The sequence below is a fragment of the Phodopus roborovskii genome, unplaced genomic scaffold (genome assembly GCF_943737965.1).
Source record: "Phodopus roborovskii unplaced genomic scaffold, PHOROB, whole genome shotgun sequence".
NCBI classification, from domain to species: Eukaryota; Metazoa; Chordata; class Mammalia; order Rodentia; family Cricetidae; genus Phodopus; species Phodopus roborovskii.
This window is the reverse complement of record NW_026126541.1, coordinates 2,128,954-2,143,184: the sequence shown is the minus strand read 5'-3', so window position 1 is coordinate 2,143,184 and position 14,231 is coordinate 2,128,954. Positions and strand designations below refer to the sequence as shown.

The window sequence follows — 14,231 nt, the reverse complement described above, 5'->3', positions numbered from 1 at the left end:
AGGGAGTTTTCACTCATCTTTTGTTTTGGTTGATTCTCTGTGCCCCGCCCACCCACTCATGCCCCCTCCCCTACCCCACTTGACTTGTCAAGGTGCCCATAAGATGCCGCACCCCATCTTGGCTCAAGGGCAGAGAGTTCAAAGCTGTCCTCGGCAAATCATAAGACCTAAAGGTCTAAGACGTGGCTACAGTAGGACGTTCAATCTTGGCCTTGGCTGTCTTATTCTAAATAACAACAGACTAGGGAACAAGAAGTTGAATGTAAGGTGTGTTTATTCCTGACCCTCAAGGCAAGGTATCGAGAGGTTGGATCTAAGATGTGTTTACTGAACCATTAGAGAAGGAAGAAATGTTTGCTCGCTGCATATAAACCGTACCATGTTCCCCTTCTTGGTTAAGATGTATAAAAGTGGTGAAGAACGTGGTGATTCAGTATTAACTGCATCTGCCTTCCTGATTTTATTCTGTGTCTCTGTCCTTCCATTACTGTCTTTGGCTAGCTTTTCTTTAGTTCACACACCCTTCCCCCTCCCCCATCCCCCCTCAGGTATGAACCCAGGGCTGCTTGGCTAGCCCTGACAGTAACCCTGCAAAGGCAGCTCACCACAACCACTTGCTCCCCTTGAGCCTCTCAGCACCGCCCTCCTTAAGGCATTGTTTACCCCCCTCATGGACCTCTTTGTAATTTTATGCCATCTGCCCACACTCCTTCCCTTACAAACACACAAAGATAAAAATGAGATGCTAGGATCCATAAATGAGACAGGAACACGTGGTATTTTCTCGTCTGGGCCTTGCTCACCTCTCTTAAAGTAGTATTTCCCGTCACATTCTTTTTTCTACAATCCATAATTTCATTTTCCTGTCTATTGTTGCATGTACATATGTGTGCATGTTCATGGTGTGACTGCAAGTTATATACATGCCAGCACACATGTAGAAATCACATAGAACTCAGGGTGTAGGTTTGCACCTTCCAACCTGTTTGAGCCAAGGTTGGTAGCGGTTTACCCATGAGCAGGCCAGGCTAATCGGCCCTTGAGCTGGGGATGCACCTGTCTCCGACTCTCAGGTACTAGGAATGCTGGAATTACAGAAACATGTTACCCTGTCCATCTTGCACAGCACGCACTCTACCCCAAAGCCATATGGCCAGCCAGTAACTTCATTTCCCTTTACAGCTGAATAAAATCCCATTGTGTGTGTATAGCACATTGTCCTTGTGTATTCATCTGTTGATGGACAGCTAACTCCACTTCCTTGCTGTCATGAATATAGCAGCAGTAGACACAGATACTGGAGTCTCTGTAACGGATGCAGGGCCCCTTGGGTTTGTTCGAAACTGGGGCACCTGGTAGTTCTCCTTATTTTTTAGTTTCTTTTTTTTTTTGGGGGGGGGAACCTCTGTACTGATTTCCATAATGGCTGCACATGAAATAAATTTATTTTTAAGGGAAGATATGGATCTGGGCCAAAAGAATGGAAAATGCAGTTTGTAGTCAAGGTTAATGGACAATTAAAGGGAAAGAAAGGACCATGGAAATGCCACACCCAGCCCAACCCAGCCACACAGGAACTTACACAGGGTAGTCTCAATAATGTCACTGTGTTAAAGGGACCAAAATGAATTTTATTTGCAATCTACCAAAAAAAAAAAAAAATCACACTCTGAAATACTATCTAGCATTTTAAAAGTTTAAAAAAAAAAGTTTTATAGGCTTTCAGCAGAGACAAATTGTATCAAATTCTCTGCTATTTCAAAATGGCCACAGGCTCTTGACATAAAACAAGGTAAACGCCAGTGATTCTAAACCTTCCTAATGCTGAGACCCTTGAATACAGTTCTTCATACTGTGGTGACCCCCTGCAGGAAATTATTTTCACTGCTACCTCATAACCGTAATTTTGCAACTGTTACAAATCATAATGTAAGTATCTGTTTTCTGTGGTCTTAGGAGCAACTTTGTTGCAACGACATTGTAATCTTTTAACTGTAATGAAAATGACTTGTTAAACTAATTCAAGAATAAAATATAACACACATTTATTAAAAGCATAAAATTTTTAATAGGATTAAATGTGGGTATGGGTACTGCCTCCATTTGATTAAGTATTTAGGCCTTCAAGATGGCTCAGCAGGCAGACCCCTGTAAAAGGGTCACTTGACCTGCAAAGGGGGTCACAACCCATAACATAAACAGACAACTGTATAGTTAACCTGGAGTTTCAGAGTGTGAAGGAGGCAGAGATCTTGACTTGAAAATGTAAACAGGGCACTTTCCTCTCCAGGGTTGGGAGTGTTCTGTCTCATCATCTACTTTTCTGATTTAATGGAAGTTATGTTGCAAGGACAGAACACATTAGCAACTGTGACCACAACGGGTTAAACTTCTGGGATCTTGTCACTGCCTGGTCTGAAAGCACCCCTGACTCACACAGGCTCCTTACTTAAGCTTCTGCTCACTCTGGCCCATGCTCTGCCAGCTTTGTTTTTTTAAACAGCCTTTCAATTCTTACCCTTCTCCAAGGGCAATGAGAAACCCGTTACATCACTATTTATAAGTTGAATTAATTTTTTCTTTTTTCTTTTTCTTTCTTTTTTTTTTTTTTTTTGTGCGAACTCAGCTCTAAGTCACTCTCTCCATCAGCTGACTAATTCCAGAAGGAAGAACATGAAACCATATTGTTCAAGACTCAGAAGGGAGAACAATGGGCAGCGGGAGCCCTTGACACCCCCCTCTCCCTGCTAACCAGAAGCTGCTACTTTGCCAGGGGAGTCAGGAAGTCCTAACATTCCCACCTGAGATTGTATCACCCAGGAAAATAATAAGCCCAGTTTTTGAACATGTACCAAGCCACACGTGTTATTGAACCAGGATGTGTTTTCCACCATCTTAACAAAAGATCTTTTTCCAATGATTACAACAGAGACCCAAATACATACAGGGTACTGGCTAAACTGTCTGTCTGTCTGTTTCTCTCTGTCTCTTCTCTGTCTCTGTGTCTCTCTGTCTTTGTGTCTCTCTGTATCTCTCTCCTCTCTGTCTGTTGGTCTGTCTGTCTCTCTCCCTCTCTCTCTCTCATACACACACACAAAACTTTGGTGCTGGGGACTGAATCTTGGGCTTTACCCATGATGATCTCTCTGCTATACCACCAGCAAAGTGAGAGATAGTGTAAACCATGGTTGTGACCTAACACTGTATGCACATGGTGGACACGCCTGCATGCGAGTGAAACAGCCACACTCATAAAACAAAATCTAAAAAGTAAAAGCAAAGCATGATCCAAGCTCTTAAAGGTATGGTAACTCACATTTTCAGCCAGACCACCACACTTTTGAGGATGCCTCATTCCAAAAATGAAAGCAACCCACCAAGCGAGAGAGAGGGACACTCTTGCGACTCTCACTCAGGCTCCCCTGGATAAAATTAATTGTGGTGGTAAGACCCAGGCATAGATACTCTCCAAAATTACTTCAGTGTGTGTGCATGGTGTACGTGTGCTCACGTGTGTACGGGCACACATGCCTACACCCCCGTGTACAAAGGCCCAAGGATGACGCCAGTAGTCCTGCCCTGTCACTCTGTGCCTTACCCTCCTAGGACAGGTGATGGGAGATGTCATTCTGTAAATATGTTTCTCATACTGGTTAATGAATAAAGCACTGTTGGCCAATAGGAAAGGAAGATAGGAGGGACTAGGAGACAAGGAGGAGAGAGGAAGGAGTAAGGAGGAGTCAAGATGGAAGACATGGAGAGAGCAGAACGCCGGCCCCTCTCTCTGGTAAGATGAGACCATGTGGAAATACTTAGATTAACAGAAATGGGTTAATACTTAAGATAGAGCTAGCCAATAAGAAACTAGTAACTGGCCAACAGCATTATATCAAATACAGAGTCTCCGTGTGTTAATTGGGGCTGGCGCGGCAGTGGGACAAGACTGGCGGCGGGCAGAAAAACCTACTCCTTACAGGCAGGGTCTTGGACTAAGCCTGGAGCTTGCTAGGGTACTAACTAGACGGGCTGGCTAGCAAACCCCAGTCATCTTTCTGCGACCACGCCCCCTGGTTCTGGTATTACAGGCATGTACATCCACGCAGGCTTTCATGTGAAGGCCGGGAATTTGAACTCAGGCCCTCATACCTGCTCAGCAAGTCCTCTTAACCACCAAACCAACTCCCAAGCCCCATGTATTTTCAGACTCCCTCCTGAGGTGCTGATGTGCTCACAGAAACATGAAGCCTTGTCCTGGCAGAAGCCATACTCGGTCGAAACAGTGGAATCTCACCTTTGATTTGCTTCTGACACTGGACTGACACACAGGTCTCTACTGTGCCATCCGTGTCAGTGGCGGGGTCATCATCATCAATGTTTATCTCCTCCGTGATTACATCTGGTCCCAGTTTGGCCATGTATAACATGCTGATCCTTTTCAGTGTTTTATTCTCTTTGTTTAGCTAAAAATAAAATAGAAAAGTGGTCATTTTATTATCAGCAGTCAAACAAGTATCTTGGATCTTTCAGACAAAGGAATTAAGTGTATTTTTGTCTTACATACACACTAACATCCAAGATAGAATGTAACGGCTAAATTCAGTCAATAAATAAATCACACCCATGCTTTAATATTAAGTATATTACTTTAAGTGAGGCCTCATTCTTGGGTTACAGCAGCTGCAAGTGGAAGTACTGGCTATAAATATTATGAAATACAATGAGGGTGTGAAAAGATGGCTCAGTGGTTAAGAGCACTGGCTGCTCTTTTAGAGGATCTGGGTTCAATTCCCAGCAACCACGTAGCCACTCACAACTGTCTATAACTCAGTTCCATGGGATCTGACACCCTCACACAGACCTGAATGAGGCAAAACACCGATGCATATAAAATTAAATTTTAAAAAAGGAAATACAAGGAATTCAGGTGCTGGCCAGATAGCTTAGTGGGCAAAAGTGCTTAAACCTGAGGACCTGAATCCCAGCAGCAGGGGATTGAATACCCTCTTCTAGCCTTTGTGGTTCATTTCCAGAACTCAGGGTAGAGAAAAAGAACCAATTCCCCAAAGTTGTTCCCTGACACACACATACTGGTTATGGCATGAAAACAGCCACATTCATAGAACACACGCACGCACGCACAGAGAGAGAGAGAGAGAGAGAGAGAGAGAGAGAGAGAGAGAGAGGAAGATAGGAAGGAACATAAAAATTAGATAAAATATCAACATTTCTAGCCATTAATAGTCTTAATAAAAACTGCTTTATTTCAAGCAAATTTTCTATTTGATGCTGTGCTGAGAATACTGAATACAGGTCTGTTTTCCCAGCTCCATTCTCTTCTGTTCACCTGGCTTCTGTGGGAAGACAATGTCATTGGCCACAGACAATCCGCCAGAATTAGTGCACACGACCCATGGTTAACCAATCAGATCTTTTCTCTAGAAACATGGACCCTGGAAAAAAAAGAGTTTCTGCAAGTCTGGCCCTAGGAGGTGTTACCACCATCCTCCAGGACTGAGAGTAGAAGGGGTAAAATCCCACAGCAAGTGACAGACCTTTCTCCTCCTTTGAAAGAGGAACTATGAATCACAGTGCATCATACGCGGATAGTTTTTGAGGAATTCAGGGAAAGGATCTCATCGTCCTTTGTCTGGCTGTAGATAGAGGTGATCCTGCACCACTCAATTGAGACTTCTCTAACTCCCGAGGCACATAAACTTGCCCTCACGCTACACTACCTGAACTCATCGCCATACGGAAATTTACATGGTGGTCACCTTGGGCACACTGCAGTGACAAGGGGAATAAACCAAATAGCTTTGGATCACATGGCTTCAAATACGTTGTCACTAACCAACCAAAACGGAGGAGCCACACTTGTGAGAAATTGACAAGGTCAAACTGTACCATGAGAACGTTCCATTTGGCCTGGCGGTGGAAGCTCACACCTTTGATCCCAGCACTTTGGAGGCAGAAACAGGCAGATCTCTGTGGGTTCAAGGCCAGCCTGCTCTACAGAGTGAGTACCAGGACAGCTAGGACTACACAGAGAAACCCTGTCTGTAGAAAAAAAAAAAAATTAAACAAACAAACAAAAAAAAAACACAACAACAACAAAAATATTTCTTTTTTTTAATATTGTGTGCATTTATCTATGCAGGTATGTGCACAAGATCACATGTCCCCACAAAGGCCAGAAGAGGGTATCCCATCCCCTCCCTGCTACTGGGATTCTATAAGCTGCTTAATGTGGGCGCTGGGAACTGAACGTGGGTCTTCTGGAAGAGCATCAAACAAACACTCCAGCCACCCCACCCATGCCCCAAAACTCCACTTTTAGTCTGTTTTTTTTTTTTCAAGTCCCAAGAGTTCATCACACATCCTCAAAAACAAACCAAATAAATATCTACTTTACAAAAGACTTCTTATAAATCAGGAGACAAATGCCGTGCACTAAGGGACCCGTTATTAAAAATACGCTTAGGGGACAGGGAGCCCGGTGACCGATGAGCAGGGATAAACCACTTGTCACATGGCAGGTTTGCCTTATACTAATGCCGACACCACACCATGGCTATGGGATTGTCTTCAGAAAACCCTGATGCTTAACATAAGACAATTACAGCTCAAAGGGACAAAGTCTCTCACCAAAGTCACTGGTTAAAACAAGAAAGGCACCTGGAGAGACAGAACTGGGGAGTAAAGTGCTGGCGGGAAGCGCATCAAGAGCTGAGTTTTGGCCCTCAGCTCCTGTGTAAAACACCAGGTAGAGTGGACCGCGACCGTGACTCCAGGGCAGGAGAGGTGGAGACAGGCAAGTCCCAGGACTTGCCGTCCAGCCAGACTGGCTAAAACGGCAGGCTCCAAGTTCAGTGAGAGACCCTGTCTCTAAATATTAGGCCAAAAGGGATAGAGGAAAAGGCCCAAAGTTGAGGTGACCCCTGAGCTACAGATACAGGTACACACACACACACACACACACACACACACACACGCATGCATGCCCATCATCACATACACACAAAATACAAAGGAAGAGAGGAGATGGGGCTGGAGGGATGGCTCAGTGGTTAAGAGCAGCACTGACTGCTCCTCCCAGAGGATCGGGGTTCAATTCCCAACGCCCACATGGCAGCTAATTACTGTCTGTAACAGCAAGATCTGACACCCTTACACAGACATGCATACATGCAGGCAAGCCACCAATGAACATAAAATAAAATAATTTTTTAAAAAAGAGGAGATAAAATAAGGTTGAAAGAAAGCTATGTTTGGACCGCCAATCGCAGAGCATCATGAAGAAGAAGGAGGCACCCTCCCCCCCACACACACACACACCACTCTCTGCTGTCAACACTGTCTGCCTGTCATCTAGATGAGATGACCAGAGCACAGCACTGGCCTGCTCAGAGTCACATATGTCCCAAACGACGCAGCCAGAAATAAGACAAGCGTTCATGTGCTCGCTTTCCATACACTCTTACCGTCCTAAGAGGCAAGAGTGTGTCCATCTGAATGCATATGACACAGAGACACCCTTGGGCACTGGAAAGGTTCCGAGGAACCAACCCTGGTTCAAACACATTGCTTCTTCACTCATCCCAGAAGAAGTGAAGGGAATGGAAAGAGCATCCAGAATCATGGACAGAAACACTGGGACGTGAGGGCCAGTGGAAGCAACGTGAGCCAGCCCGCTCTATCAGTGTCCTCAGAGCAGCCACCCATAATGTTGTGCGTGCATTAGACAGGATGGAAGCTACACGGGGAAATTCATGTTCCTAGTTAAGCTCTGATTCCGTATCTTATGAATCCTGGTGCAGTGTCATTATGCAAACAATTAAGCAGATACCTTTAGCAAGCACGCTGCTAATGCATACAAATTAAGTACATTTATTTATTTATCTATTTATCAATAGTGGGACTTCAGTCACATCCAAAGAAATACTTTGAAGGTGAGTGGTATGGGGGTAGTGGAGATACAACCAGCATTACTAATGAAATTTGGTTGGAAATTGCTGTAATCCATTTTCTGATGGACGCTTTTTACCCAAAATACATAAGACAGAGATAAAAACATTCTTTAATAATAATGTAATTCTGATGAGACAGAATATAGAAAATTACACACTTGGTAAAATCATCAGCTAGAGGCAATCAGTGGCGCGATGGAGGTCACCTTCCACATGCCCTCCCTCTGCTTCCACAAATAACCACCTGAAATGTGAGGCTGGGGCTGACTTTCATCAGACTCCAGCAGAAAATGCTCAGGGCTGTGTGTGCAGCACCCACCAGGCCAGTCTCGAAGTGTAAGCACGTGCCAGATGGTGGGAAAGACTACTCTAACAGTCTGCCTCATGGACTACTCCTCCAAGGTCAAAGGGGCCCAATGCTGGGAACACACACACACTTACTCACACACAGATACACACACACACAAACACATACACACTCACACACACACAGAAACACACATACACATACACAGACACAGAAACACACACACAGACACACAGAAACACACACACAGAGACACAGAAGCACACACACACAGACACAGACACACACACAGACACACACACACAACACACACAAACATACACACAAAACATACACAAACACAAAACATACACAAACACACACAAAGCACACACACAATACAGACACACACAGAGACACTGACACACAACACACACAAATACAAAACATACACAAACACAGCACACACAAATACACACAAAACATACACAAACATGCACACACAAACACACACACAGACACACACACTAGTCTACTTTTATAACAGAAATGGATTTTCCATGCAGGCAGATGCTTACAGAATCACATTCCAGGACTTAGGACCTTACCTCTCCTTCTCAAAGCAGACAAGTGGGCAGAGATTTGGAAACAAAGCAAGAGAGGAGACTCCCCGTAGAAGACCGAGTTGAAATACAGAAGCCTAGGCACAGCCCCACGGCTTGCACAGACTCACCTTCGTTGCCAAGGCTTCAGCACTCTCTCGACATGTCTTCTCTATCTCAAGATGGTTCTGCATGAAATTCACTTCCTCTATAACCATGTGAGAAACTAGGGGCGAAGAGGAAAAAGGCTCAGCATTCAAGGGTTAGTCAACTATTCCAGAAGCCCACACACTGCCCCATGACCAAGAATGTTTCCATTCTTCCTACAGCTAGACCTTTGGCCATGACTAAAAATTCCTCAGAAGCCGCCTTTGAATAAATCCCATCTAATGTGTGTATGTAGAAAGAAAGACACACACACAAAGTAAGAACTTTCTCAATGATTGCATATGCCATATTTTAAAAGTCTTCGTCTCTCTCTCTCTCTCTCTCTCTCTTGTGTGTGTGTGTGTGTGTGTGTGTGAACATGTGTGCAAGCCTGCATGCCTGTACACATGCCAACCTTGGGGTTCATTCCTCAAAAGTTACCCACCTTGTTTCCATAAAGCAGGGCCCCCCCACCAGCCTGGGGGTTGCTGATTCAGCTAAGCCCTCTGGCTAGTCCACCTGTCTGTGTCTCCATGGCGCTGAGATTACAAACACAAACCACTACCCCTGGCTTTTTGCGTGGTGCTGGGAATCAGACTCGGGTCCTCATGCTTGCCAACTGAGCTGGCTCTCCTGCCCCTAAAGTATCTGTTTCTTATGTTGCTGTTTCCACGACAACAGACATGCATTAAGTAAACAAGCTTCCAATAAATAAGAAGCCACAGTACAGTAGTTTTTGATCAGCCTAGACAGCTTGTGGATTTAACATGAAAAATGAGCTCATAAGAAATAAAGGAGACATAAATCCCAAGTTGATCTTGTGGCTGCCTAATAACGTGGATGAGTGTCTAAGTGTTGTGATATCCCTCTTCAATAATGACAAACTAGTTCCTGTCGTTTCTTCTACTCCAGGTAAGGAAAGCGTGGCACTGAGACTTACAAGTCATGCGACGAGAAAACAGGTACTCACAAATCGTCCATTGCAAAACAAAATATCATTGGGAGGAGAAGAAAAATCAAATTTTATTTGGTATTTTAACAACACTTGAAAATTTTTTAATCTTTAGATTCTGGGGGGGTAGCTGCTTTATGTAAATTTAGATTTAAAGACATGTTATTTCAGATCTGGAATGGTATTTTGAAGATTAAGCAAGAAAAAAAAATACGAATTTTCCCACCCTCAGAATCTCAACCCTAACCCTGCATATGTAGACTGACTTCCATTTGTTTGGCATAAGGAAAAGAAAAATTAAAGGACACCCAAATGTGAAAATCAACAAAGTTAGCAAAGAGCCCTGGGCTCATATAACACAAAGACAGATTACTCTTGCTTCATTTAAGCTTAATTAACCTGCAATTATGATTAAACTCGGGGGGGGGGGGTTCTTTTTAAATGAAATACAGAAAAAAAATGTATTACTTCCTAAGTCTGTCCAAAGTTCTTATTATGTTAATATTCAAATTCATAAAGCAGAAACATCTCTAACCTTGACATTTTTTTCCAGGGGTAATAATCTGTTGCAAATGCAGGCCAACCAAAAACCACTTAACTAATTAGTAGTTGCAGTCACCGAGAAAAACATGAATCAACACTGTTATTACAAGTGGCACATTTGAGTGGCATCTAATTATGACTTGATGAGCGCGATACTTGCATTATCAACGCTACCGCCGCATCCCATCAGGGCCTAAAAGCTGCTGATGGCATTGACTTCGAGATACTCCCACACTCAATGGCACACCGCAGCACCCAGCAATCGGCTTGGCAGGGGCCCCCCTCACTAAATGACACGTTAAGCGTAATTACTGGTAGACATTGTAAATAAACAGGATTGGAAGTGAAAATTGTACCAAGTGCATAAGACACAATCTGACACATTGGAAGTGGCAGCCTTAATTGAGAGTTTCTTTGACTGTTCAAGATCATTTCAACTGCATTTCTCAGAGGACAGTGATTATAACTGTGGAGACAGACGGCATAATGGTGTCAGACGCATTGCTGACGGAGCAGTGAATTAAATTGTATCTGCTGTGGAGTGAAAGCTGTGATGAGAGGTACAGAGGCCTTAGTGGTCTTATCATTATAACACAATGGTCATGTTGTCATCAACCTTTCTGGCTCCAATTGAAAAGAAATGATTGTGTGTTGAAGCTTCCCCCCCCCTCCACACCACCCCCCTTGATCTCTTCTATCTCCTGTCCTGAATAGAACCAATTTTCAGAGAGCTATGAAATCACGAAATAGGTCCTAAAATGCAGCTGCTTGGCATACAAACGGGTCCCCATTAAACTGGAATCACACACAATATGTGTTTATACCAGAGAAACAAATAGAAGCTGAACACGGGCCAAGTTTATTCACACACACAAAGCCCATGTAGCTCTTCATCAATGTAATTGCCTTTTATATTGTAGTTTAAATAATAGGCTCTATTATTTCCTTAAAATCCTAATATTCCTGGCATTTTATCACTATGTTTACAAGGTAGGTTCTTCAAAAATGTGAAGGAAAGAGAAAAGAAACCTATACAATTTTTACAACATCAAATATTACTTTGAATTTTTTTTTTTTTTTTTTTAGCCTTAACTACTTGACATCTTCTGCCACAATCTGGTATTTCTACTCTCATAACAAAAACATAAACACTCTACATTTTTCATAGGAATTTGACTTTTTTATTCAATAACATTCTTGCTCATGAAAGTAAGGGGGGGGGGAACCATTCTGCAGTCGAGAGGCTTGGGCCCAGCAAAGAAGGAGGAGGAGGAGGAGGCCTTACTTTCTGAACATTTTGTAAAAAGATGTCCTGTGGTTTAATCTGCTTCTTCAGACACCAAGTACACTCTGATGGGGGAGGGGTGTCTCTCTCAGGAAGGGACAGTGCAGAACATTTTAAACTGCGCCGCATCGCATGTAACTTTGAGAAACTCACCCAGTGCAAACTGATGGCATGGACATCTGTTTATCAACTCCCTGGGTTCATAAGAAAAATATACAACAAGGGCCATTTACATCTGTCAGATGGAGGGCCTTGTTCCCAAATCCAAAAAGTCACGACTCACAATAGAAAACAAAGCTAATTCCAAAGTATGAATTTATTTCCCCCCACTTTGTTCTAATTCTGCTATATTTATGCATGAGTATACGTGTGTGTGTGTGTGTGTGTGTGTGTGTGACCACAGTGCACTGTAGAGGTCAGAGGACGACTTGCTAGAGTTGTTTCTCTTGTGCAATGCAAGTCCTGAGATTGACCTCAGGTCTTTGGGTTTGGAAGCATGCACCTTTATCCACTGAGCAATCTGACCCGGCCGTATTCATCCTTTGCAAAGAATCCAGGTTTTGAAAAACATTAGGGATTTTTCTTGTATCTATGATCACTGAATGCTTTACCATTTTTGTAAGAACCAATGTTTAACAAAGAAAAAAACAGGTCGGGCACAGTGACATGTACCTTCAACTCCAGCACTCAGGAAGCAGATGCAGGCAGATCTCTGAGTTTAGGCCAGCTTAATCTATACAGTAATTTCCAGGCCAGCAAGGACTACATAGGGAGAGCCTGTCTCAAGAAAACAACAATAAAAAAAAGAAAGGAAGGAAGGAAGGAAGGAAGACACATAGATAAGAAAGGGGCCCTAAGACTGTAGCTGTGCTTTAGAAACAAACAAAAATGCATAATAAAATATCTATCGCCAGTAAATTTTATAGCAATACAAAGACTAACCTTGGCTTCATTGTAATGCCCTCAGGAAAATGTGAGCAATAAGGAATTAAGTTAACAACTGCCAGATCATGGATACGAGAGGCTCATGTTACTATCTATCTTCTAATTTTTCCAATAAGAAAAACCTTTAAAGTCTGGGGACGTGGCTCCGTGGATAGTGTCTGCTCTGGATCCCACCTCCAGCATCTAGCACTGTGCATGCTGGGGGGGGGGGGCTGGTACATGACGTCAATCCTGTCTCTTACGAGGCAGAAAGAGCAGAAATCAAGGTCATTCTCTGCTTCAAGGAGTTGAAGGCCAGACTGAGACACACGAGACCTCATCTCAAAGGCTTCTGGAACTCGCATGTATAATAAAGTCTATTGACTTATTTCTAAGAGTCTAGTTGAATTAACAAAGTTTGTGTCTATTCATCTATGACTTCAGGATAGTGTACTCTTATGTGTAAGCACCTGAGAGAGTATCACATTGTAGGGTTTGGGGGGGTCCACTAAACAAAATGTTTGTCTTCTACAAAATATGTGCTTTAGTAAAACAGGATTTTATTATTATTATTATTATTATTATTAAAAAGCCCTGGAATTTGCTCTGTAGACCTCTCTCTTGTCTCTGCTTTAGAGTCATGGAATCATGGGCATGCACCACCACACACAGCTATAAAACATGGATTTCAGTTCATGTATGTCTGGCTCTCTTGCACTTAGAGCAACACTACCTACAAAGTAGGTCCTTCGGTTTGGAAAGGTGAAGACCAGGTCTGCTGCAGAAATGCTTATCATTCACTGAGCCGGGCTGTGCCTAGCCTTGTCCTAAGATGTGTGTTCCCATGAGTTCTCAGAACCATCCCTACAAAGTAGATGCTATCCTGGCATTTTATCTGAGAACACTGGGACCCAGAGAGGTAAAATAACCCTTTCCAAGTGCAGCTCTGACTGATAAGGCCCAGGTAGACCCATTCTAGGACACTCCAGTTTTCCATGGTCCTTTTAACACTTGCTACAATTGAGGCTGTCCGCTCCAAAGATCTTGCTGCTTCGGCAAGGCCTCATGCCCCACCTCTCACAATAGGGCAACACACACAGGCTCTTTGGAGCACAGGCCCTGAACACAACACTGTTTTCTTCAACATCAGATTGCTTAAAAAGATCCTTGTCGTTGCTACTGCTATCATCGGTGGGCTGCTGCTGCTGCTGCTGCTGCTGCTCCTGCTCCATTCTGTTCTGTTCTTGTATGGGTTCCAAACTCACTGTGTAGCCAAAGATGAACTTAAGCCCTGATGCAGCTGCCTCCACCTCCTGGGTGCTTAGATTATACATATGCACACCATGCCTGACTCATACGGTTTTCAGGATCAAACCCAGGGTCTCCCACATACAAGCCAAGCATTCTCCCAAAGGGCTCGGCTCCCAGACAGGCTTTCATGCGGCACAAAATGAACCAAGCAGGCTCTAGTGTGGGAAAGCACGTGCAGCCTTAATCATAACCCAGGGTCTACCACTGCAACCTC

The 14,231-nt window shown here is 43.6% G+C and overlaps 1 protein-coding gene across 3 annotated transcripts in view; it reads right to left on the bottom strand.

Moving 5' to 3' along the window:
• Positions 1-14,231, bottom strand: part of Shtn1 (shootin 1) — a 104,464-nt gene that overhangs the window by 59,741 nt on the left and 30,492 nt on the right. For all 3 annotated transcript variants that reach the window (XM_051199669.1, XM_051199668.1, XM_051199670.1), the window contains exons 4-5: positions 8,987-9,081; positions 4,292-4,460 (exon numbers count right to left, since the gene is read on the bottom strand). In XM_051199669.1, coding sequence (XP_051055626.1) covers positions 4,292-4,460; positions 8,987-9,081 — 264 coding nt within the window. The remainder of the gene's footprint in view (positions 1-4,291; positions 4,461-8,986; positions 9,082-14,231) is intronic.